The 26,782-nt window shown below is 36.8% G+C and overlaps 1 protein-coding gene across 2 annotated transcripts in view; it reads left to right on the forward strand.

Moving 5' to 3' along the window:
* trim33 (tripartite motif containing 33) overlaps window positions 1-21,345 on the forward strand; it is a 180,446-nt gene extending 159,101 nt beyond the window's left edge. For both annotated transcript variants that reach the window (XM_051925147.1, XM_028798092.2), the window contains exons 18-20: window positions 5,537-5,689; window positions 20,858-20,908; window positions 21,048-21,345. In XM_051925147.1, coding sequence (XP_051781107.1) covers window positions 5,537-5,689; window positions 20,858-20,908; window positions 21,048-21,257 — 414 coding nt within the window. In that variant the 3' untranslated portion in view covers window positions 21,258-21,345. The remainder of the gene's footprint in view (window positions 1-5,536; window positions 5,690-20,857; window positions 20,909-21,047) is intronic.
* The last annotated feature ends 5,437 nt before the right edge of the window (window positions 21,346-26,782 follow it).

Below are 26,782 nucleotides of genomic sequence, written 5' to 3' on the forward strand. Positions count from 1 at the left end.
ATAAATGTGATCTAAAAGTAGACAGGGGGATAACCAAGTATATTAGGCCCAGCACAGATACATTACCACTTTGGACAGCTAGAGACCTGTCTAGCAAATCCTATTTTATGTCATCACATTTTTTTAAATCAAAACATTTTGCAGAGAACATAAAAGCTACGTAAGTGGAGATGTCACGATACCAGAATTTTTGTATTCAGTACCAGTGAAATTTCACAATATTTGATACCACAGCAAAAAACAGAAATACCTTCCTTTGGGTTTTTAATTAAAAGTAACTCCATTATTCAGGTGGGCAAAATTGTGACTTTTTCTATAATATCTTTAAAATATATAAACATTAATAGTAACTACAACTTTAAAATAGTGGTATACCAATCAAGTAGTTGCCCATGTGTCATTTAAGTAAACTAGTTTTTGCATTCATAAATATCAAATTTACAATGCAGCAGTAGAATTTTAATGTGTGATAGACGTGTGGATTCTCTGGGGTTTTTATAATTTTGAGGCGATCTCATCATAGGGTTTATTAAAAACAGTATCATCATGGATTGCCTGTTTCATCTTATAGTGTTCACATTTGAATTTTATTCTCTTGATGTTTTCTATCCTATAACTAAAAGACAATGCTTAAAATAATACTAAAAACATAAATTCAAAAATTCATCTGTACTGTTGAATTTGTAAGTTCCAAAATAATTACATTAGGTTCATTTAAACAAAGTCTTTAAATGTGTTTATAAAAACATGCTTTTAAAATCTGGTTTGTCAGAGAATCCCTCTATTAGGTTTATAACATTTCTATTGTAAAATGTATATTTGCACCATTAGCTAGTAAAAAAAAAAAACTTCAAATTAAAAAGTAGTAAGATTAAATTCAAATTTCAAATGTCACAGACTGCTTGGTGCTTTGAACTGTCCCTTTTTACATTTGTTCCATCTTCAGGGATTCCAGTGTGCATCAGAGTTGTCAATTTTACATTAATTCATTATTCATTATTATTAATCCTGCAAAAAAAAAAAAACTTAAAGGGAAAACTCAGGGGTTAGTGGCAGGATTGGCACTCCAGCAAAAAAAAAATTATTTTTTAGAACTAATGTGATGCTGAGGTGTCACCCATTGCACAGCTGCACTTGGCTCCTAATTTGGGATCTTGAGGTGGTTCGTCATGTGGTGGATGTAGACACATGCAGTATCCGTGCATGTTAACAGATTTTGCTATTTCTTCAGAGCATTTTACATGAGAGGACAGACTTTTCTATTGCTTAGCCTGTGAACAAATCCAAAATTTGAAAATTTACTAGACTTGCATTACTTGTATTCAATTAAATGTAACTTTAGAGACTGCATTACATTTGTCAATGTACAATTCCCATATACAATATACGGGATGTGCTTTCACTACCTTTGTGACATGTTAGGGGTTATACTAATGAATATTAGTTTGTCTTCATAAACCATTCGACTTATGCATGCTATTTTGCCCGTATTTCTATAACAGCATAATCAGAGATGTTTCTCTGTTAACTCTGGACATTTCATTATCACTAGGGAAACGTGATTTGAAGAATCGAAACACTAAATAAAATTCATTTTGGTATTATAAATGGAGCAGTTCATTTCATCTCCAGTGTGGGAAAAGTCAAATTGGTGCTTCATTTGAAACGTGCTACAATTTTTAGTAGCTGCAGTTGTTAGCACTTCTACCTTGCAGTTAACCTCGTACATCCCACAGTCGTGTATGTGTTGCCCTGATGCCACTTAGAACATGGATGGATGCCCAGAAGGCAAACAATCAAAGAAGGAATGCAAAGCATCTGTTTGTTTGTTTTTTAGGATCATGGCATTAAAAAAATAACTTGTCTTGCTATCTATAAGTTAAGTAGTTATATCAAATTTATTTTTGAGCTAACTCTCTTGTGGGTAATTTGCTCCCCTCAAGCATGATTCCACCAATTGCATGCTGACAATTTAATTTCCAGACTTGGCTTCTGCCATTTTTCTTTACATCTACTTGCAGTCACTGTAAAAAAAAAAAAATACTACAAAAAAAAGCTAGTACCGTTACATTTTTACAATTTTAGCATCAACTTGATACAAGAAAATTTGTTCTTGAGACATCCTTAATTATAAGTCTACTTGATACAGTTTGGAGAGAAAAAAAACTTGATAGAGTTCAGAGAAACCAAAGAAATGGCACAATAATATGTGCAAGAAAGATAATTGCAAAACACATTCAAATAGAATTAACACTGTACATTAATAATTTAACAAAGGACACAAGTGGTAGACCTGCAAAAACTTATTTTTGTATTTTATTTATTCATATATTTTGGCTATTTATTGTGTATCTTCAGAGTATAAGAATGGGATCATAATTCATAACCGCAAAAGATGCAGCATAAACATTATACACGATATTTATTCTACTGAGCTCTACCCTGTATTAGACATTTAGAATAATTTATGAATCTTGCACATTTCTTAATAGTATATTTATATATATATATATATATAATAATTTACTAATCCGCCGACAAGTAAGACACCCATGGCGCACGCAGGATGGAGCCACGCCCACCAACTGTAAGACCATTGGATACGACGACAACTCGCAGAGCCACACCCATCAACTCGGACGCGACGACTTGGAAAACATGCTGTTATTTATGTTTGTCTGTGCTAGAGTCCACATGCACCTCTGAGCCACGTTGACTGTTCATAGAGGCATGTTTCTCGTGGATGTGAATAGCTGTATGCAGCATCTAAAACAGTTTACAAAGGGTATCCCATGGGATCCTTAAAACAATCCTTTAAAACTGAGGTTAAAACACAATGAAGGAAGCAGTCTTTAAAAACCAATAAGCCCTGTGCCTCTTTTTCATTGGCATCTCACCTGCTTCACCGATGCAGGCCCTGCAACAGTCGAGACGCGCTCTCAGCAGCTGACCTTCTCTGTGCCTGACTCCACTACTGTCAGTCGCCTGATTAAAAATGGCCTTTTGAAGGGGAGCTATGGACCCGCTATACCACAGGAACACACTGCCTTCGAGCCTGCTCTCGCTCACTCTAACGTACCAGCTTTCTCTCTCTCCTCTCTCGCTCGCACACTGCACAGGGGAGAAATGCCCACAGCACGACTCCACCTGGAAACCTTTTCAGCCACACTTCCACGCCCCTCGCTACACTGTGAGTGCGATGATTATTTATTTAAAAATGGCCTTTTGAAGGGGAGCTGTGGACCCGCTATACCACAGTATCACCTGTGACATTGCCTTCACATTGTTTTCCTTTTATTTCTGATCCCGTCGAGCAGATCAGACACCCAGGCAAACAACACTTGAATAATCAATAGCTGCAACTACTTTGCCCACCCCCAACTCCTCACCTGAGTCGGTTTCGTCTGTGTTCAGCAGTGGTTCCCAAACTCGGTCCTGGTGAACCCCTGTGGCTGCAGGATTTTGTTCCAACCACATTCCTAATCATTAATGCTGGTGAAACTCATCCGGGATAAGTCGGTTTTTCAAACGCAGCAGTGTAGCAGATTAGTCTAGCAAACTAGCTGGATGTAATAATTCGAGATGAATGCGCGCCCCCACGCTGAGTGAAAAGCCAATGTATATTGAGTCTAGAAAACATGATCAGCAAGTCTTTGATAGGCTGCAACAACATTATGAAAGTATGGGCGCATTTTGTTCACACAAGCTGTGTGTGTGTGTGTGTGTGTGTGTGTGTGTGTGTGTGTGTGTGTGTGTGTGTGTGTGTGTGTGTGGGTGGGTGGGTGGGTGGGTGGGTGGGTATGTTAGTTAGTTAGTTAATTAGTTACTTCAAGATTTAATATGCACAAGCGGTAACACTGCAAAAGCAGCCCAAACCAGAAAAGACAACTGGCAAAAAGTGGCCGACGAATTAAACGCATGTGCATTGTACTTACAGAAAACATTTGTACGGATTTTGCAAATGTTCATTTTTTCCCTCTGCTTAAAAAACATTAAAAAAGCGGGGTGATTATGCGGCGTATACTACGCCGCGGGTTGGTATGTAGCGTGTAAAACAGTTTGTTTGTCGCGGATAATTTGCCTTTTATTTTTACACGAAGACAATTTCCTGTTAGATTGGCCTTTGCAATGACAATTAATAAGGCACAAGACCAAACTTTCAGAAAGATATGCATGTATCTGCCAAAACCAGTTTTCAGTCACGGACAGTTGTATGTTGCTCTCTCCAGAGTTCCATCTTTTCATTCACTTACTGGTATACCTGCAGGAACACGTGCAGCGAACGAGCGACACACACACACATACAGGTGCATGCGAGAGAGTGAGCGTTGGACACATAAGAATAATAATACTTCATTACATTGATATACCGGTGTTTTCAGTATTCAAAGTGCTATCCACACAGGGAGGAACCTGGAAGCGAACCCTAAATCTTCCACAGTCTCCTTACTGCAAAGCAGCAACACTACCACTGCGCTACAAGGCAGTTAAAGAATGCAACGGGTTCGATTTTGTTTTCACTTCTGTTTACAGTGATCGGGTCGTAACATGCATTATCTTGGTGCCTTATTACATTACGGATGTTTCAAATGTTCATTTTTTTCCTTGTGCTTAAAAGACATTAAAAAAGTGTTTCTCAACTGTGACTCCGGAACAACTCAGTACACAAGCAATATTAAGCGTCAACAACGAAGACTCGCTACACCTTAATGAACAAGTGCTGAAACTTATCCCTACCGACGAAGTAACTTTCACCAGCGTGGCCTCTATCATCACAGACGATCTCGCTTTCAGTTACGGACAATTGTATGTTGCTCTCTCCAGAGGTCCATCTTTTCATTCACTCACAGTGGTATCCACAAACCCACCCCATTTGGACAACTGTGTCGTTCAGGAAGTGTTCACCCATCAATACATAATTATGCGGCGTATGCTATGCCGCGGGTTGGCTAGTAAATAATAATGAGGCAGTGTTTAATTGAGCTTCAGGATTATTTTGGTCAAAAATTTTTCACGTTTTGAATGCATTCTTTCACTGACCCTAGGGGAAGCTTATTCTTTTTAGGGAAATTTCAGACTGTTGAAACAAGTGTTATTTTACAATAGAAGTAGTTTTCTTCTTTCTAGTTTTTATCTTGTTAGCTCTGTTTTGCAGAACACAACAATGTGAAACCTGAGTATGCTTGACTTATGTTCTCCTGTGAGGTTTTCTTGACATAAACACCAGTGTAAATTTATTCACTAAAGTAAAGCCAAAACATTTTCTGTATCACTTCAAGATATCTGGTTAAGATTTTTTTTCTCTGTACTTGTTATTTCTTTTGTTTCATTATCCAAGATCTTGTCATCTTAAGAACCCTGTTGAGAAAGTAAACTGAGAAAGATGTTCTATTTGGACTAAAATATGCCGCACCATTACTAGGAAAGACAATAGGAGTACTTAGAAATAAATTATATGTGAAAAACTTGTATGTATAATTTAGAATAGTAAATCAATAAGCAAATTCTAAACCTATTGTCTGCACGTTTTCTTTAGATACCCAACTATTACAAAATCATTAAGAAGCCAATGGATCTGGGTACAGTAAAGAAGAAATTGCAAAAGAAGCACTCTCAACACTATCAAACACCGCAGGAGTTTGTATCAGATGTACGGCTCATCTTTAGGAATTGTGCAAAATTCAATGAAGTAAGTGGCAGACTGATGGGAGGGAAAAGGGGCATCAGAGCTTTCAAGATTTTTTTTTCTGCCTGTGTTTCCTTTTACACCTCTTCCAGTTAAGAGCCAAGTAATTCCAGTTATCCCTTGCAATAAAACTTCATCTTCTCAATGTAAACTTTTGCTATATAATTTTGTTAGGCAGATATAGATACAGTTAGATATCCCAACGTGAAATATTATCTCCCATTTTCCTCTTAGAGTTCCTGCAATATTATAAAGCTTCCACTCTCAAGAAAAATAAAATGCATTAAAATAATTTTTCATTATTGCCGCTCATTTGTCCTCATACATTAGGCATATTAAACTTTTGCCTAAAGTTACAGCTTAAATTAAAATGAATAGCCATCATATTAGATCACTTATATCAAGTATGCTATATGCATATACTTTTTTATTCTTTTAACCTAAGAAGTATCCACATATGAGAGATATTTTGAGAGACAATTACATTTATAACGGCAGCTTGTTGAGAGCATACTTGCCTGCTGAATGATGTTGCAAGTACTAAGGAGCATCTTTTCTGTCTGACTGCTCTCTGTTTAATGATAGATACAAGATGTGCAACATGAGACAGAAATTAATGTTTTTACATTGGTTTAACTTGTATAAAACTTTACCTTGTATGGAGACCAACAGACATTCAGTAATAAAATGTATAGGGGTGGACAAAGTAAGAAGTACCACGTGAAAAGGAGTTTAACTTTGAAATAACTACACCACAATTAAAAATGCACCTGCAAAGGTGAGTCATGTTAAATGGGTTGCATTACATTTTGACTATAAAAGTGGTCTTTGTTTCAAATTTACATGAAACAACTAACAGAGTTCCAAATAGGCCAAATAATTATTGCCTGAATTACAAGTCCATCAGTCACAACAACTTCTAAATGTAATGCTTGAAGGGCATCCATCTAAATAATGCTTCCAGCATATGCCAAACATAAACCAACTGTACAGGCAAGAGAAGCAGTCACAAGTTGATGATTATTTACTGAGAGTGATGTACACTTCTTGATTAAGTTGCTAAATTCAGAAATTACCACATAATAGAATGAACCCAGTCAAGGGCCAGCACAACAAGGATAAGACATGGGCTTCCAAGTAATGGGAAGAAAAGGAAGTATGGTGTGATGATTCATTCTTCATTCATTTTCCTACATCTGGATGGGTTTACATTGAAAGAAAGTCTTAGGTATGCCTTCATCCCTCAATGTTTATCTACTGTTAAACATGGCGGGCTTCTATAATTATACAAATACCCATCTCACAAGAGTCCTTAGGTCCAGCATTTGCCTCATGGTGTTCTCCTATTCTCACTGCTAGACTTATGCAAACATGGTTTTATAAACTGTAAACAATTCCACAATCACTAGATCTATAATTCATTGAATTGTTGCGGGCGGTTCTAAAGCATACACCCTCCTCAGCTGTGGGTGAAAATCAAGATCCATAGTTTATAAACAAAAAGAAGTGTAAACACTTGAAAGGTGTATTATGCTTATTAATAATATGGCTTTTTTATTGAAAGAAACAATTAATGTTCTGGTAAATGGAGGGGATCAGAGCTACCTTTTTATTTTCTAAGAAAAGTGCACATTGTTTTCAGTTAATTTAAATTTACTTCCTTTACATCTTTTTGGGGGAATTGTTTAAAGAAATACAAGAGGTTTTTTTTCTTGAAAATCAATATATTCTGACAATTACGTGGTCTTGCATGACTTGTTTCCTTTTATATCCATAAGATGGTGCCATAGGGTTGCATAAATAGAATCGTTAAATTGCATTTTTTCCTCTGCAACCTTTTTATGCAAATGTTTATTTTTAAATATTAATTTACTTTATACTAATGTACAGTGTTTAAGTAATTAACATTAAATGATTAAAAAGAAAGTAATAACTGTTAAATTTAAGTTTTAAAGTTTAAATCTTTTGTTTGAGTGTTTGTAGTGTACGCACTTGACTAAAACTTTCACTGGGAATTTCTAGTGGAATAGCAGAGCGGTTCTAAATTTAATTTTCAAACATCCTAAATTTGACCAATCATGGACTTAGCAAAGTGTTGAAAGTCCATCATTGTTACACTCACTCGTGTTGCATTCAATGTATCACAAAATTTTTTGTAAACTTGCTACCTGGTATCCCAACCCCAAATTGCTGATAACACCACAATAATTTGAACTGTGATCTAGGGAATGGTTAATAGTTAATGAGAATTTTGACATATAAATGAATTTACAACCATGTTCAGGAGTTTAATTATCCTGCTCAATAAACCCATGTAATTCTTTTAACATTCAAAGGTTGCTGTACTCATATCAAGGAAACCAATGTGTGCTGTGAAAAAAGCAATCATACCTAATTACACAGACACCCCCAACTTGCAATGTTTTACATATATACATACATACATACAGTGAGGAACATAAGTATTTGAACACCCTGCGATTTTGCAAGTTCTCCCACTTAGAAATCATGGAGGGGTTTGAAATTCACATTGTAGGTGCATTCCCACTGTGAGAGACAGAACGTAAAAAAAAAAATTCAGGAAATCACATTGTATGATTTGTACAGAATTTATTTGTATTGCACTGCTGCACATAAGTATTTGAACACCTGAGAAAATCAGTGTTAATATTTGGTACAGAAGCCTTTGTTTGCAATTACAGAGGTCAAACGTTTCCCGTAGTTCTTGACCAGGTTTGCACACACTGCAACAGAGATTTTGGCCCACTCCTCCACACAGATCTCCTCTAGATCTGTCAGGTTCCGGGACTGGCGCTGAGCAACACGGAGTTTCAGCTCCCTCCAAAGATTTTCGATTGGATTTAGGTCTGGAGACTGGCTAGGCCACTCCAGAACCTTGATATGCTTCTTACGGAGCCACTCCTTGGTTATCCTGGCTGTGTGCTTCGGGTCATTGTCATATTGGAAGACCCAGCCACGACCCATCTTCAGTGCTGTGACTGAGGGAAGGAGGTTGTTGCTCAAAATCTCACAATACATGGCCCCATTCATCCTCTCCTTAATACAGTGCAGTCATCCTGTCCCCTTCGCAGAAAAGCACCCTCAAAGCATGATGTTTCCACCCCCATGCTTCACAGTAGGGATGGTGTTCTTGGGATGCAACTCCTCCTTCTTTTTCCTCCAAACACGTCGAGTGAAGTTTAGACCAGAAAGTTCTATTTTGGTCTCGTCTGACCACATGACTTTCTCCCATGCCTCCTCTGGATCATCCAGATGGTCACTGGCAGACTTCAGACGGGCCTGGACACGTGATGACTTGAGCAGGAGAACCTTCCGTGCAATGCTTGATTTAAAACCATGACGGCATAGTGTTCTACCGACAGTGACCTTTGAAACTGTGGTCCCAGCTCTCTTCATGTCATTGACCAGCTCCTCCCGTGTAGTTCTGGGCTGATTCGTCACCTTTCTTATCATCTGTGATACCCCACAAGGTGAGATCTTGCATGGAGCTCCAGTCCAAGTGAGACTGACAGTCGTCTTTAGCCTCTTCCATTTTCTGACAGTTGCTCCAACAGTTGATCTATTTTCACCAAGCTGCTTGGCAATTGTCCCGTAGCCCTTCCCAGCCTTGTGGAGGTCCACAATTTTGTCTCTGGTGTCTTTTGACAGCTCTGTGGTCTTGCCCATGGTAGTAGTTGGAGTCTGTCTGACTGTGGGGTGGACAGGTGTCTTTAAAGAGCTCAGACAGGTGCTACTAATTAAGATTACTAAGTGGAGCAGAGGTGGACTTCTTAAAGGCAGAGTAACAGGTCTTTGAGAGCCAGAATTCTTGCTGATTGCTAGGTGTTCAAATACTTATGTGCAGCAGTGCAATACAAATAAATTCTGTACAAATCATACAATGTGATTTCCTGAATTTTTTTTTACATTCTGTCTCTCACAGTGGGAATGCACCTACAGTGTAAATTTCAGACCCCTCCATGATTTCTAAGTGGGAGAACTTGCAAAATCACAGGGTGTTCAAATACTTACGTTCCTCACTGTACAGCCAGTCATTGACTTAAGATCACATTTGATTCCGATTGACTGGTCATCTGGACAATAGATGGTCTGGTATATATGTATTCAAACATGACCGGATGTATAGTAAGTCCCTTGAGTTGTAGAAGTGCTGCTTAAAATTCCTGCAGTTTCAGCAGTTCCTGTGTTATAACACTATTGGACAGCTTCAGACGGTGCAGGGGTTGCTGGGAAGAAGACTGAGCTGGCAGGACCTTTAAAAAGGAACCTTAAAGATGCCATGTGGATTGCAATCATCTGTCTGTTTGTGAATATGCCCCAAACCCACAATTGGATAACAACCTGACCACCTATACACACATACACACACTGTATTTATGCACTCTACCAGTCAAAAGTTTTAGAACACCTCAGTTTTTCCATTTTTTTCTTCAAATGTAATCAGATGAAATGCAGTGAATGACCTAAAGTGGTGAAAAGTTAAGAAATTAACTGCCAGGAGGTTTTACATTTTAAACTTTAGGTTAGCAAAAACTGAAAAAAAAAAGGAAACTTCAGAATATTACAAATTGGCTTTCTTCAGTGAAGAACTAATAGGTTACAACTTAGATTTTCTGCAGCAATTAAAGTAATTTAAGCCTTATAAGTTGAAGCAAACAATTTGCAGAGGTGTTCCAACTTCTGTTGATTACTTAAAAACCCTCTGTTTTAAAGCAGAGTTGGAACACACTTAAGTACTACTTAGACAACTTTGCACTATAGAAAATTGTAAATTCCAATGATAATGACAAGAAAACAGAAATTAACAAATGAAACGAGAAAAGCGCATTATTACCGTCATAAGTATAGGCCTTATATTTAGAGAAATTGCAAAAAAAAAATCAAACTTTCAGTGAGTTTGGTGCCCTACACAATCCAAAGACAATTGTAAACTGGAAGAAACTCTAATAGGAAAAGATCCAGCAAACCCTAAGTCACAACCCAGTCAGAAGACAAGTTTCTAAGGGTCACCAGCTTGTATGATAAGCACCTCATAGCACAAAAGCTTCAAGCACAGTTTTAACAGTGATCAACAAAAGTAAGTCTTGGTTTCTACTGTGAAGAGGAGACTTTGTGCTGTAAGTTTAACGAGGTGAATGGCAGTAAGAAAACCATTACTTAAATAACAAAATAGGGTTTTTCTACATTGTTGAAAGGATGTTCCTCAGTGTGTGACACCATCTGTCAATCTCCCTGTCAATCTGGAGGAAGTGTGATGGTCTGGGGTTCTTTTGTTGGAAGTAGAGTTGGTGAATGCCATTCTGAATGAAAAGCCTTACCACAGTTTGGCCATAATTATCAGTAAAAGGTAGCTACTTTGATGAATCAAAAATTTGAATGCAATTTTATACACCTAATGATTCCTTCACTGATTTTTTTTTATTTGTCTGTTTTATGCCTTGGTTTCATGATACATTAAGACATTAAATTGCATGCATTTCCATAAAAACTACAAAAAGCTGAAGTTTTCTATAACTTTTGACCAGTACTATATATATATATATATATATAAAATATATGTGTGTTTGTGTATATATGAGTAAGAGTTTATGATATCTATGTGTATGTACATATGTACAGTGGTGTGAAAAACTATTTGCCCCCTTCCTGATTTCTTATTCTTTTGCATGTTTGTCACACAAAATGTTTCTGATCATCAAACACATTTAACCATTAGTCAAATATAACACAAGTAAACACAAAATGCAGTTTGTAAATGGTGGTTTTTATTATTTAGGGAGAAAAAAAAATCCAAACCTACATGGCCCTGTGTGAAAAAGTAATTGCCCCCTGAACCTAATAACTGGTTGGGCCACCCTTAGCAGCAATAACTGCAATCAAGCGTTTGCGATAACTTGCAATGAGTCTTTTACAGCGCTCTGGAGGAATTTTGGCCACTCATCTTTGCAAAATTGTTGTAATTCAGCTTTATTTGAGGGTTTTCTAGCATGAACCGCCTTTTTAAAGGTCATGCCATAGCATCTCAATTGGATTCAGGTCAGGACTTTGACTAGGCCACTCCAAAGTCTTCATTTTGTTTTTCTTCAGCCATTCAGAGGTGGATTTGCTGGTGTGTTTTGGGTCATTGTCCTGTTGCAGCACCCAAGATCGCTTCAGCTTGAGTTGACGAACAGATGGCCGGACATTCTCCTTCAGGATTTTTTGGTAGACAGTAGAATTCATGGTTCCATCTATCACAGCAAGCCTTCCAGGTCCTGAAGCAGCAAAACAACCCCAGACCATCACACTGCCACCACCATATTTTACTGTTGGTATGATGTTCTTTTTCTGAAATGCTGTGTTCCTTTTACGCCAGATGTAACGGGGACATTTGCCTTCCAAAAAGTTCAACTTTTGTCTCATCAGTCCACAAGGTATTTTCCCAAAAGTCTTGGCAATCATTGAGATGTTTCTTAGCAAAATTGAGACGAGCCCTAATGTTCTTTTTGCTTAACAGTGGTTTGCGTCTTGGACATCTGCCATGCAGGCCGTTTTTGCCCAGTCTCTTTCTTATGGTGGAGTCGTGAACACTGACCTTAATTGAGGCAAGTGAGGCCTGCAGTTCTTTAGACGTTGTCCTGGGGTCTTTTGTGACCTCTCGGATGAGTCGTCTCTGCGCTCTTGGGGTAATTTTGGTCGGCCGGCCACTCCTGGGAAGGTTCACCACTGTTCCATGTTTTTGCCATTTGTGGATAATGGCTCTCACTGTGGTTCGCTGGAGTCCCAAAGCTTTAGAAATGGCTTTATAACCTTTACCAGACTGATAGATCGCAATTACTTCTGTTCTCATTTGTTCCTGAATTTCTTTGGATCTTGGCATGATGTCTAGCTTTTGAGGTGCTTTTGGTCTACTTCTCTGTGTCAGGCAGCTCCTATTTAAGTGATTTCTTGATTGAAACATGTGTGGCAGTAATCAGGCCTGGGGGTGGCTACGGAAATTGAACTCAGGTGTGATACACCACAGTTAGGTTATTTTTTAACAAGGGGGCAATTACTTTTTCACACAGGGCCATGTAGGTTTGGATTTTTTTTCTCCCTAAATATAAAAACCATCATTTAAAAACTGCATTTTGTGTTTACTTGTGTTATATTTGACTAATGGTTAAATGTGTTTGATGATCAGAAACATTTTGTGTGACAAACATGCAAAAGAATAAGAAATCAGGAAGGGGGCAAATAGTTTTTCACACCACTGTATGTGTATGTGTTTGAAATCCACAAAGGGAGAAAAAGTGAGTCTCTTATCTTAAAATAGTCCTTTACTTTAAGGTAAATTATTTGTTCTTTTCTCCCTTTGTGGATTTCTAGCTGACAGTATACAAACTATATCACTGACCACCTGTGTGTGTGTATGTAATGTATTTATGTATATGTGTGTGTTTTTTTTTTTAACCAAAACCCATCTTAATCAACTCAGTGAGCCCCTTTGTTGGGTGAAACAACAATTAACTTGTTTTTGAGGATTCTGCATCTTTAGCAACCACCTTAAAGCATGTTTAAAGAGAAACCTTTGGAAAGATTTAGATAAATTTCAGGCAGGCCTTTCGAGTTTAGAATTTTTAGTATTGAATTACAACCCTTGAGAAGAACAGGTTTTTCTGAATTTAAAGAAAGTTATTAATTACCCATTGTTTTATAGTGGTTAGTAATTTAACTGAGAACATGTCATTTGTTTTAAATAACATATGTAGCCAGTTGTCCATGGCATATGGGTGAAAGTTATCATAAACAGAAATGGTCCCAAAACTGTACCGTGAAGAACACCCTGGCTAACTTTAATACAGGATTGGAGGATTACTGCCTTCAGACTTAGACACAGTATAATTAAAAAGTGTAACGTTTACCAAGTAAGAACACTGCTTTATGGACTAACTCAGTTCTCACAGATGTAAAGAAATCTTTGAACAATAGTAGCATTAGATGAAATTGAAAAAATCAAATTAGTTTATGTACCCTCAGCAGTGCAAAATTAAGACTGAATTTTTTTTTCAAAGATTGTAGTTTAAAATCTGAGGTACAAGATTATAGTTTTCTCTTAAAATTTTGAAAAAACTAAAATTAGTTGCTTTGTAATTTTTAAGAATATTCTTTTAAGAGATTTAACAAACCCTACTTTTAGAGGGATTCCATTAATTAATGATGTATTAGTTATGTGCAGTATTGCTTACATCACAAGTGAGTTAAATATAAATACAACATTTATTTATAGAGCACATTTTCATACAAATAATGCAGCTCAAAGTGCTTTACATGATGAAGAATGAGAAAAAAGACAAAATAAATAAGAATTAAAATAAAGGAACACTAATTAACATAGAATAAAAGTAAGATCCGTTGGCCAGGGAGGACAAGAAAGAAAAAAAAAAAAAACTTGCTGGAGAAAAAGAATAAAATCTGCAGGGGTTCCAGGCCACGAGACCGCCCAGCCCCCTCTAGGCATTCTACCTAACATAAATGACCTCAATCAGTCCTCATTGTATTCAGGGTTCTCATGGAAGAATTTGATGATGACTGTCATGTGGACTTCTGGCCTTTAATCCATCAATGTAGGGACATCACGGTGCTTTGATCAGGTGGTGGTGGCACAGATCGCCACCACAGAAAACCGGAAAAGGAACAGAAGAGATATTTGGAACAGGGCAAAAAATCAAGTTGGGACACTGGATTTCAGAAATCAAGTTAAAAATATCACTCTCGCTCATTAAGATTAGCTGGTAAACTTGCAAAAACATTGACCTCCACTGTCTTTCAAATTTAAGATAACATGTGATATCATTAATCCATAGTGAACCCACTTTCTGTTTAAAGTTACTTTGAAAGGGGCAGTTTAATTATCATGTTTCCTATGTAAGTATTAGTTCAACAGTGAATTTATATTACTAGTTTTGATTTGAGGTTTTCATAAATCTTGAAATATTATGTTTCACAGTTTTAGTTTAAGGTTCACTGTTTATTATTAGGTAACGGATTAACTCTGAGGGTATCAAATACATGCTTTAAATAATTATGCATTAATGGTGCTATCAGCATTTGCACTGTAAATGCAGTTTGTGTACCAAATAGTCAGTGTGAGTATGTACAGGCAATGTAAAATGTTGCAAGCAATTTGAAGTGCTTCAAATGTAATTGTTGCAAAAAAATTTAATGAAAAGTATTTGTTTTCAAAAGGTGACTTACTGACATTAAACATGGCAGTACATTGGCATCCAGAGCTGGCAAGAATTCCAAAACTGGGATAACTTTAAAGAAATACTTTTGTGTTCTCTTATCATGAAACAATAGCAAGCTTTTCTGTGCAGCTATTGTTGTTTTTAACTAAGTTTAATAAAGTCTCCCTATCTATCCTCCATAACTCCACCAGCTCAATTGTCTAATTTTAAAAAGGTCTAAGTAGTTGTTAATGTATGAATACATATGCATGGGCAAGAATTGTCTTAGTACAGAAATTAAACAACTATTGAAAATATATTGCAAGCCTATCTAAGGATTCTGCAAAATGGAATATAACAGTTTGGAGGTAGTATAAATTTTGTAGTTAATTTGTAACAAAGTTGTGTAATATATATTGATTAACCCTATGTATGTACTGTATATGTTTATATGATAATATATTTAGCATATATGCAATATTTGTCTGGTGGCAGCTTTTTTCTATAAAAAATTATAAAAATACTGAAATTAAAATAGTTCTGCATTTTAGTTGTATCAGATCTTTGCTATTTGTAAAATATGACAGATTCCTGTTATTCACTGAATAGCTTTGTTTCCAGAAAGGAAAAAACTTGTAAAAGAATGTAAAGACTCTGTTAAACCTAAAACTGCACACAATATTCAAATTACACTTTCATCATTGTTTTGTTGATTCTAAGTATTCCTCCCATTGATGATTGATTGAAGAGGCTGGAAATTTATTTCACATATTTGATTTACTCTCTCTTCTTATGTTTTGAAAAAATGGTAACAATTATATAGTACTTGAAATCTTTTACAATAGTTACATCAAATTAATGAATTTACATTTTGTTAATGTTTTATATAAAGAAATTGAACATTTTCTAGAAGGATTACAATTGACTACATTTTGAGATTTTTGCTATCTTTTGTCCTGTTATCTTAAAATATTAAATGTAATATTGTTTTGACAAATATAGTGTTGTCATATCTTTTATGTATTCATTTAATGATGCTGGTATGTAGAATAAGCCATCTAAAAGAAGTAGAGTAACGAGAGTAATTTTCTTTTATAGTGAGAAAAGATTTTGTTTTCTTAATTTTCTTCAGCAGTTCTTAGTACTTGAAGTTCTTAAGTAAAAATGAGTAGTAGTCCTGGCCAAAACCAAAAATTTAAAAGTAGGGATTACAAAAGAACCAAAACATCAACAAAAACTACAAACCCCAAAAATTGTGAAGTGTCTTTGTACATGAGTGGATCTGGTGTTGGATGTGGTGGAAGTGAGATCATTCAAATTAAGCTAATTAACCAAAACAAAAAACTGAGCAACTGTGAGACTTCTGGAGCATTTCATGTAAATGCAAGAATTATTTACATACAGTGCATCCGGAAAGTATTCACAGCGCATCACTTTTTCCACATTTTGTTATGTTACAGCCTTATTCCAAAATGGATTAAATTCATTTTTTTCCTCAGAATTCTACACACAACACCCCATAATGACAACGTGAAAAAAGTTTACTTGAGATTTTTGCAAATTTATTAAAAATAAAAAAATTGAGAGAGCACATGTACATAAGTATTCACAGCCTTCGCCATGAAGCTCAAAATTGAGCTCAGGTTCATCCTGTTTCCCCTGATCATCCTTGAGATGTTTCTGCAGCTTAATTGGAGTCCACCTGTGGTAAATTCAGTCGATTGGACATGATTTGGAAAGGCACACACCTGTCTATATAAGGTCCCACAGTTGCAAGTTCATGTCAGAGCACAAACCAAGCATGAAGTCAAAGGAATTGTCTGTAGACCTCCGAGACAGGATTGTCTCGCGGCACAAATCTGGGGAAGGTTACAGAAAAATTTGTGCTGCTTTGAAGGTCCCAATGAGCACAGTTGCCTCCATCATCCATAAGTGGAAGAAGTTTGAAACCACCAGGACTCTTCCTAGAGCTGGCCGGCCATCTAAACTGAGCGATCGGGGGAGAAGGGCCTTCGTCAGGGAGGTGACCAGGAACCTGATGGTCACTCTGTCAGAGCTCCAGAGGTCCTCTGCGGAGTGAGGAGAACATTCCAGAAGGACAACCATCTCTGCAGCAATCCACCAATCAGGCCTGTATGGTAGAGTGGCCAGACGGAAGCCACTCCTTAGTAAAAGGCACATGGCAGCCCACCTGGAGTTTGCCAAAAGGCACCTGAAGGACTCTCAGACTATGAGAAAGAAATTTCTGTGGTCTGATGAGAGAAATATTGAACTCTTTGGTGTGAATGCCAGGCGTCACGTTTGGAGGAAACCAAGCACCGCTCATCACCAGGCCAATACCATCCCTACAGTGAAGCATGGTGGTGGCAGCATCATGCTGTGGGGATGTTTTTCAGCGGCAGGGACTGAGAGACTAGTCACGATAAAGGGAAAGATAACTGCAGCAATGTACAGAGACATCCTGGATGAAAACCCGCTCTTGACCTTAGACTGGGGCAACGGTTCATCTTTCAGCAGGACAACAACCCTAAGCACACAGCCAAGATATCAAAGGAGTGGCTTCAGGACAACTCTGTGAATGTCCTTGAGTGGCCCAGCCAGAGCCCAGACTTGAATCCGATTGAACATCTCTGGAGAGATCTTAAAATGGCTGTGCACTGACACTTCCCATCCAACCTGATGGAGCTTGAGAGGTGCTGCAAAGAGGAATGGGCGAAACTGGCCAAGGATAGGTGTGCCAAGCTTGTGGCATCATATTCAAAAAGACTTGAGGCTGTAATTGCTGCCAACGGTGCATCGACAAAGTATTGAGCAAAGGCTGTGAATACTTATGTACATGTGATTTTCTCAGTTTTTTTATTTTTAAAAAATTTGCAAAAACCTCAAGTAAACTTTTTTCACATTGTCATTATGGGGTGTTGCGTGTAGAATTCTGAGGAAAAAAATGAATTTAATCAATTTTGGAATAAGGCTGTAACATAACAAAATGTGGAAAAAGTGATGCGCTGTGAATACTTTCCAGATGCACTGTATGTCTTGCAACTGTCTTGACAGAATTTTAATCTAAATTTTGTCATTCGCTATATCATCCCTAACACCTGAACGGTGCAGCTTCCTGGCTGGAACACACAATTTCACAAAACTGAACTATTAGTGTTATGTAGAGACACGCATATTTAAAAACTTCAAGTTTAAAGCATAGATCCAATGAAAGATTAAGAACAAAATGTAAAATGTGGAAGTTCAAATCACTTTGGTGCAATATGAAATTACACAGTTAAAAAAAAAAAAAAAACTGTCAACAGGAGGGAGTTTTCTAGACACGCAAGTAGTTGATCTGATCTTAAACACCACTGGATACAGCAGAATGTGAACAATGTATATTGTCATATTTTAAAAGAAAACTATGAAAATGTTCTACCCCAGCTTGTAACAAGAAAGTGTAATAATACTAGATTAATATCTTAAAAGGTGAGGCCATAATTGTTGGAGGAATAATGCATATAAATTGGTTCGTGTTGCTCATTAAAATATTTTCTTACAAACCTGCACATTGCTTTTTCAATAGTTTCCAAAAACTGTTGTGGAGATCCTGTAGGCCTTTTTATACTACAATTGCTATATGCTACCACTAAAACGGTAACTGCAGTTATATTAACATTTTCTGTAATAGCATATGCTCAGTTTAATATGTAGAAGATAATCAGATTTTCAACGTGGCCATCATAAAATAAATGTATGATTCATGTCGGGATAACCTGCTGATAGGGGCAAAATTAGGTGTAATTTATAGTGGAAATTGCAGCTCTGTTGACAGGTCACAAAAAAGGTGCTTAATTGTCAAAATTTAGCTTCTTATTTAGGTTAAATCACTTTTTCTGTGTTTAGTGTTACACAGGAAGACTGATGTGAGTGCCTTTTAGATTGTAGATGTAATAATGTTCACGTGTGTTTCGCAAGTCTGTTGTCCAAATAGAAACCAGCTTGATTGTGTGCCTTTTGTCGCTCTGATTGTTGGTCTTGTCTTTAACTTTTATCAATATGCTTTCATACTTGTATCCTGAAATCTACTAAGTAAGCTTCTCTATTTACAGCTGATCCTCAAACCAGTGTTCTCAAAACTTAAACAGAAAAGAATGTTTCTTTAAGGGAAAGAATTTGTATTAATAACTGCCCATTTATCAAATTAATTGATTAAGAATTGTTCAAATTCTCATTCAGAAATTAAGCAGGACTGTATTATTTTTAAATATAAATTTTAAAGTAGGAATAAATAAATTAAGAAAATGGAAGTGAAGTATATGGTGCCAGAATTTATTCCCCTCTTTTTAACATATCTGGAGTGATAAAAGCTTAACTGGAAAGGTTGTAAAGGGAATTTGTAGGCAAGCATGTATCCTGTATCTTTGATTTTGTTGCATGATGTTCGTTGTCTATCCTTTCATAGTAATCATTTCATCTCATGTATTAATCTATATGACTCCCACACCCTGTTTAAATTCTGATCATGATGTACTAGTCACCATTTTAAAAACCATGATTGTTTCTAAACTGAAGATGTAGCTATGCTTTCATGAACTTTGTCCTCATAGCCTCCGCCATTGTGTTTATACCACACGCTTTGTGGTCTTGTGTTTATGACCATGATGAGGGGTGGGGACAAGAATGACCTCTTGATAAGTAGTGTGGAAAAAGGCCATTCTTTCTAAAACAACCTCACAAGTAACCCTCTCTTTTCAGAGCTGATGCCACGCCTATAGCGAATAACAACTACATGTCCAGCAGATTTTTTGTGGTAGGCTGATTAACTTCTCAGCCTTGCCTTAACCGTCAGCACTACTTGGAAAAATCAGTTGGTGTAAACCCTGTAAAAGTCCCCATTTTGTTTCCTGCTGCTTTACTTCCTGTGTAATCTGGGCTCATTTCAGATGCTCTTCCATTCAAATGTGTCCCCCTCAGTTGTTACACTAGCCAAACCAAACAAGCATATGTAAATGATAAACTAAATTACATGATTCACAGTGAAGTGCATGATTCAGTTTCAGATTGTTACGCACACATTCTGCCCTGCAGTTAATGCTGGTGTGCAAGTTTTTTTCTTGGATCAGTTATTACTTTTTAATTTTATCTTTACATTTTTCAGTTACTGATTTTTAAGGGTTTTATGAACTGTATCTTGGTGGTTTCTGGGGCTATGTGTTTGGCAATAGTTTGCCTACATGGAAGTTTTGCTAATCAGTTTATATCTTACAAGTTTCTTCTGTACCAAGGAAATGTGATAATGCAAGTTTTTCAGCGGTACATTTTAAGTGTGTCATTGTTCCCCAGTCTGTTTCAATATACTACATCATTTGTAAAATTAAATGTGAATGGGGTGATAGCTATACCTCCATGGTGCTCCAAAAAAATCGTATGCTTTATGGTTTCTACTTTCCTTCCATGGTAAAGTTGTTTAGTTAGTGTATGTTTGAATACATTTAAAAAATGGTAACATCCCTTAATCTTTGCCAGTAGCACGTTAATTAAAAACTGTAAGAAGTGAAAACATGCCAGATTTTCATAGGCATGTTTCTTTTTGGAGTCAGTTTTAACACTTGGCTGTTTGGTCAAAATGCTGCATCATTGGCAACAAAAACAATTCAAATATTTTTATTTCCCTCTACCATTATGTTACCAAATTGGGTAATATGGCCAATTTGGCACACATATGAATAAGTCATCTGAAGTGAGCCTTAGTCCTTTATCACAGGGAAACTGAATTTGCAAAATGCTGACAAGAACTGGGTCCATAGTGGGAGAAACAATAACCAAGATTTGTTTCCCTGTTCAGTCCCACTCCGAAAATAAGAACATAGCAGGAGTAAACATGTGGGAGCACCTTGGTTTTGCCAATGTATGTCCTCTCATGCGTGTGGTATAAAACTTTTTTGTTGTATTTTTTATTCTACTATCCCTTTTTTAGATGTCTCGAATTATCCAAGTATATGATGAGAAAACACAGATTAATTTGCAGGTAAGCGGTTTCTAATACCTCGGTGAAGGGTCATCCATCTTCTTTGTAGTCAGTTACTGATTCTTTGTCTCTCTCTGTGTCTTTCTCTCTTTGTCTTCCCCTCTGTGTTCTCTTACCTTTGCCCCACCCTAAATTACAGGCAGAATCTGAGGTGGCGCAGGCAGGTAAAACTGTTGAGCTTTTCTTTGAGGAAAAGCTGAAGGAAACTTACACAGATCAGAGCTTCCCAGCCGTCACTGACCTTGAACCTGAAGAGGATGAAGAAATTACAGAGGACTCTGATGATGACTTCGTACAGCCACGGCGCAAACGCTTAAAAATTGATGAAAAACCTGTTCACATCAAATAACCTGGATAATGTAAAAATTCCTTGAAAAGCTACTTATGAAGCATGGACCATTTTAAAGAAAAAAAAAAAGAAACAAAAAAAGAAGAAACGTTCCCAACAAAGGATGTGAATTACACAGTTGACCATGGGAAAATGTCTGCTTGTTTACCTCTTTTGTAAGAGGTACGAGACAGTTTTAAAAGTCAAAATACGTGTACAGACATTAAAAAAAGATTCTGTCTTTTTTGTTAAATTAACGCTTTGTTCATTCTATTGTACATTTTCAATTTGTTTGTAAATCTGTTGTGAATTATGCTTTATAAAAGAAAACAGGATGAACAGAACCCTCCGGTAACATTGTAAATGAACAAAAATGGAGGGTTGGGGGAGTAGGCTAGATAGACGAGTGAAGGAAAATACCAGGTGTAAGTTTAGTTTTCATATATTTTGGACCTTTCTCTGTCATTTTTCTCTTAATTTTATTCTTTTTACACTATATTATTTTGAATCCAGTGTCTACATCTCTAACCCCCAACCCCCCTTCTCCACCTCTATACTTCCATATAATTTGTCCGTCTCAACACTGTTGGAAGTTTGTATGAGATGAACTATGAAGCTTTGACTCTAATGTACACCACTGTCTGCTGCTAGTGGCTTATGCCTTTGTGGGTTTATTAATGTCGGTAGCCTCAATTGCAGGGGGTTGTTTCTGTCTCCCTAGGTCATATTGAAAGGTACCAGTATTACTGTTAGCACATTTGTAATTCGAGTAAGGTGAAGCAATACATTTGGTGGGATTTAAAAATGAAATGTGTGATGTGCCCTTTACAAATATTCTGAAAGTCAAAAGATTTTTTTTTTATTTTGATACTGCCCCATTAACTGGTTTTAAAGGTAAACTTTTGTCAGCCAAATTATTTCTGATTTAATTCTGCTCAGCATCATATTTTAGTGTGGATGGACAGACAAACATGTTTCATTCATTGTATTGAAAGTTGTTTGGGAGTTTTGTTATTAATAGGGGTCATGGGTGATCAGTGCTTTGTGTCTTCTGTTTCAGGAAGCAGAAAAGCACACATCTTTTAGTTTGTAGCAAAATGGCTCAATGCCCTGGACTACTGGTATTTTTGTATTGTTGCACAAGTAGGAACACCCTTCTGTTTGATAGTATTTTAAAATATGGCTCATTTATGCCACCATATGCACATCTACAGGATGTCATTACTAAGAGTTCTCATTCTGTAAGAATTCAATATATCTTGCCCTTGCCCCTGTAATACCTTCTGCCCATCTTGATGTGTTGATTTCCATAAATGAAGTAAAACAAATATATATGATGACAGCTAATGGAAATGTCAAAAATTTCCTGTCTTCACAGCAAGAGTATTAAAATGGCCCTTTCCTCCTAGACCTATGGTTTACACTTCATTTGCCCGTCTTCAACCATTACAACAAAAGACTCTACTGTTGTACATGCAAGTGCACCGTTTGAGATTGGCACCATTAAATTCTTGAAATGCTAAAACAGCTTTAGTTTTCATTAAAGCTGACTAGATTGTAAGCTGGTAACATTGAGCCTTCTGAGCAGATGTCATTCAGCATTGCCATGAGTTTGTTCCTGTTAGCACTGTGAACCTCCTGGCATTAATTGTGTGTGTTTTCTGCACAACGTGAATGGGGCCATGTTTTTTTTTTTTTTTTTTCTATTTTCTAATGACACCTTAAAACAGTTACGTTGCCTGAAATGTGTCATTTACTATAATGCTAGCATAAGTTAGGAGAATAAGTACTTTTGTTCACTAAAAAAATAGCTAAAGATGGGATTTATCCAGAGTCTCACTGCAGGTGGTTGTGATCTTGAGGTACAGCACTGATAGATAAATAGTTCTCCTACTTCAGCCCCATGCCAGTATTAGACGTTTTCTGGAACGTACGTGTGGCAGCACGTTGTTTTTTGCCAATGTCCTTTACCATGTGTGTTGTGTATTCATCTCCTCCTTCCCCAAAGGAGTATCTCAAATTATTCAAGTTAATAGTGATGTGACAAAAATTCATATGCAAATGATCTAACATCCTTGTCCAAAGCTCTTCACACTGTACTGCCTTGCAATCACAAAACAGCTGAGATGTTTAACACCTTTATGTAAAAATACTGTTTCTGAACAAGTTAAATGTTTACAATAATTGCTAAAGAGCAAACACAAAATACTACTTCCCCTTTTTTAGTCTACAAGTAGAAGATTTGTACCATATGTACAGCATCACGAGCATTATGACGTTTCATTTAGAACATCATACTTCGTGTATCAGACAGCTACTTTTACTTCAATGTGTTCATTAGTAAAATACTTTAAAGAATGAATGGCTGATATCCACCCTTTTCTTCAAAAAGAAAAAAAGAAGGGTTTTGGAAAAGAATCCTTTTTTGGAAAGACTTCATTAAATATTTATCTTCACAGGTTGTTGTTTCAGAATTGTGTGTATGGTAAATTATCAGCAGATTTTAAATGTAACATGAATTGTAGATTCACATGTACTTGAAAATGAGATCATTTCTTGTAGTATTACATTAAGGTTTCTTAGTTAAACGAGGAATGTCAAATTCATTCCAATGTTTTCTGACATCTGATTGCCTGTGGAAGGTAAGGTGAAAGGAGTATCACTAACATATCTTCTGTGTGTACAATAATGCAGTCGATCCCCAGCTCTGATAGGTAAACTTTTCAACGTCTCCCATGAGATATGCAAGAAGCAAACTTGCTTCAGTAAAGTGTGTCCTTGCAAGTGTGACTAATGAGGAGAAACACAAGATGGGTTCCTGTTAACCTTTTTCTGAACACATGAAGGTAATTCCCCAGTCATTTATTATTTTTCAATCTTTTAAGGTCTAATCATTATCTTCTTGTGTTTTTGCTTGTCTGGTTAGCTAGTAACTAATTTACCATAGTTTCTAATTCATCCTGTTTTAAAAGGATGCTATTGAGACCTCTGTACACATTAGACACCTATGCCCAGAGAGATAGCAATTTGTCTGTGCCTAATATTTATTCAGGTTGAATTGAATATTGCTAAAACTTTGTTAAATGAAATCATAGCAAATCATGAACATCTCAGTATGGAGTGCCCACTATATGTGCCTTCAGATCAGTAGCATTTACTTTTTTTATTTTTTAAACAAACTGTTTATTTCAGATGCACAATAATGAGAATGCATGAAGTATAATTAAAAAAATTCAAACTATGAAACTGTCTCTGATCCAGAAAACTGGTGTCGGTGATAGCTTAAGCCAATGCATCGATCCCAACTATTTCCAATATAAAATTACTAGATATGCTATTACTAGCTAAAGTTCTTACTCAAATACAGACATTATCTCATTTAATTTTCTAGGATAAAGCAGCTTCCACAGTACTTCCTAAAATTAAAAAGGTATATTTCCAGATCCTGCTCCTACTCCCCATATAAATACATCCTTCCGGCAATACCACTTCTCAAACATTGGCCCTTTTTTTACTCCCACCTTTACCCTTGTTGTATGTCTTGTTGGCCTACCTCTGTGGAGGTGTCAGATTTCAAATTAATTACTAATTATGCAGTTGACAAAAGATGGAATTTTCTTACAACTAAAATAACTAATAATTAAAGAAGCCATCTGGTAGCTGTAGTTAGGCGGATAGGAATAACTTATTTAGAAAATGATTAATGCTTTACATTATGTTTGATAAATACATAATGTAAAGCATTAATCATTTTCCAGGCAAGTTATTCTGATCAACTTGTCTATAGCTAGCAAAGGTCCTACTTTGATTTCTTACTAGTTTTTTAAGTTGTAAGGCAATTTTGTACTTTGTCAGCTTTATAATACTAGAAATTACTAGAAACTATATGACAATTTTATTATTGGACAGATTAAATTAATACATTTTGTCCAGATTCATATTTAAGTTTAAACTCTTAACAAGAAGAAGAAAAATAATTATTCCTAAGTGACTTAACTTGGCCCTATTTAAGAAACCAGATAAATATTGTTACATAAGTCCATACAACCTTTTTACATCTTGTGACATTAGGCCTTTAATTTTTTACATAAATACTTTGCATTTCTTTTTGGTATTATGTATTTATCAACTATTTAAATTGAGTTAGTGTAGGGCTGTGTCAGTTTGCATATGCAAAGGGAAAAAGGTAAAAGTCATTTCCATACTGAAAAGGATAGAAGTTTAAAGACACATATTTATGGCAATATAGCCTCATCAGGTGAGCACCTAAAAAGGAAAGGGCAGGTAAAATGCAGGAGGGGAAGAAGAGAACAAAGGTAGAACAGATGAAAGGAGAGAGTAGGTGAAGAAAAAAATTGCCATTAGCAAACATGGAGGGAGAGATTAAAGTTAGTCATTAAGACCTGGAGAAATGTCAGGTCCCTGTTTTTCTTTAAAAAGTGTCTGTGAAGTCCAGTGGAAATGCACAAGCAGATTTGTGTGACTATTATTAAGGTCTGTGATCTCCAATAGGCTTTGTAAGGTTTCAGATGTGCTCCCTGAAGTGGTCTGCTAGGCCTTCCTGTAACTAGTTTCAGTTAGTCTTAGCAGTTAGGTCCATATGTCCCTTTCACCAGCCACACTTGCCAACTTGTACTGTTGAATCCCAAGATGTTCCCAGGATATCTGGGAGATATTATCTTCCCAGCCTGCCCTGGGTTTTCCCAGGGGTCTCTTAGCTGGTTATCCCCATAAAACCTTTGTATGGAGAGATCCATATCAGATGTGCCCTCTCCTACAGGTCTGGTGCTTCACACCCCAAATCTTAGGGAAAGTCCAGCCACCCTGCAGAGAAAGCTCATTTCGTCTACTTTTCCATGCAATTTCGTCCTTTCAGTTATTGCCCAAAGCTCATCATCTTAGGTGAAAGTAGGGACATAGATTGACTGGTGAATTAAAAGCTTTGCCTTCTGGCTCAGCTCCTTTTTCACCACTACAAATTGGTATAGTAACCTCATAACTGTGCATGACACCCTATTCCGTCTCGTCAGTCTCACCATCCCCTTTCCCCTTACTTGTGAACAAGACCGCCAAGGTCTTTAGGCAGTAACTCAGCCCTTACTTGGAGAGGACAATCCACCTTTTTTCTTACTGAGGACAATTGCCTCAGATTTAGAGGTGCTGATCTTCATCCTTGCTGCTTCACACTCAGTCACAAGCCATTTTATTGCATGTTGGAGTTCACAGCCCGATGAATCCAACAGGACCATGTTACCTGCAAAAAAAAAAAAAATAACAGTGACGCAAGTCCACTAAACTGGACATCTGCCCCTACCCAGCTGTGCCTTGATATCCTGTCCATGAAAATCTCAACCAGGATAGCAGACAAAGCACAGCCTTGGTGGAGTGTGCCACATCATTTGATATTTCTGCAACTATGCAGATACAGAATAGCCCATATTAGGACCTCTGGAACCTTGTACTCTCCCAGCACCCCTGTCCTAAGAATCCCTCAAGAACATGGTCATACGCCTTCTCTTAGTTCACAAAACAAATGTAGACTGGTT

The sequence above is a fragment of the Erpetoichthys calabaricus genome, chromosome 3 (genome assembly GCF_900747795.2).
Source record: "Erpetoichthys calabaricus chromosome 3, fErpCal1.3, whole genome shotgun sequence".
Lineage (NCBI taxonomy): Eukaryota > Metazoa > Chordata > Cladistia > Polypteriformes > Polypteridae > Erpetoichthys > Erpetoichthys calabaricus.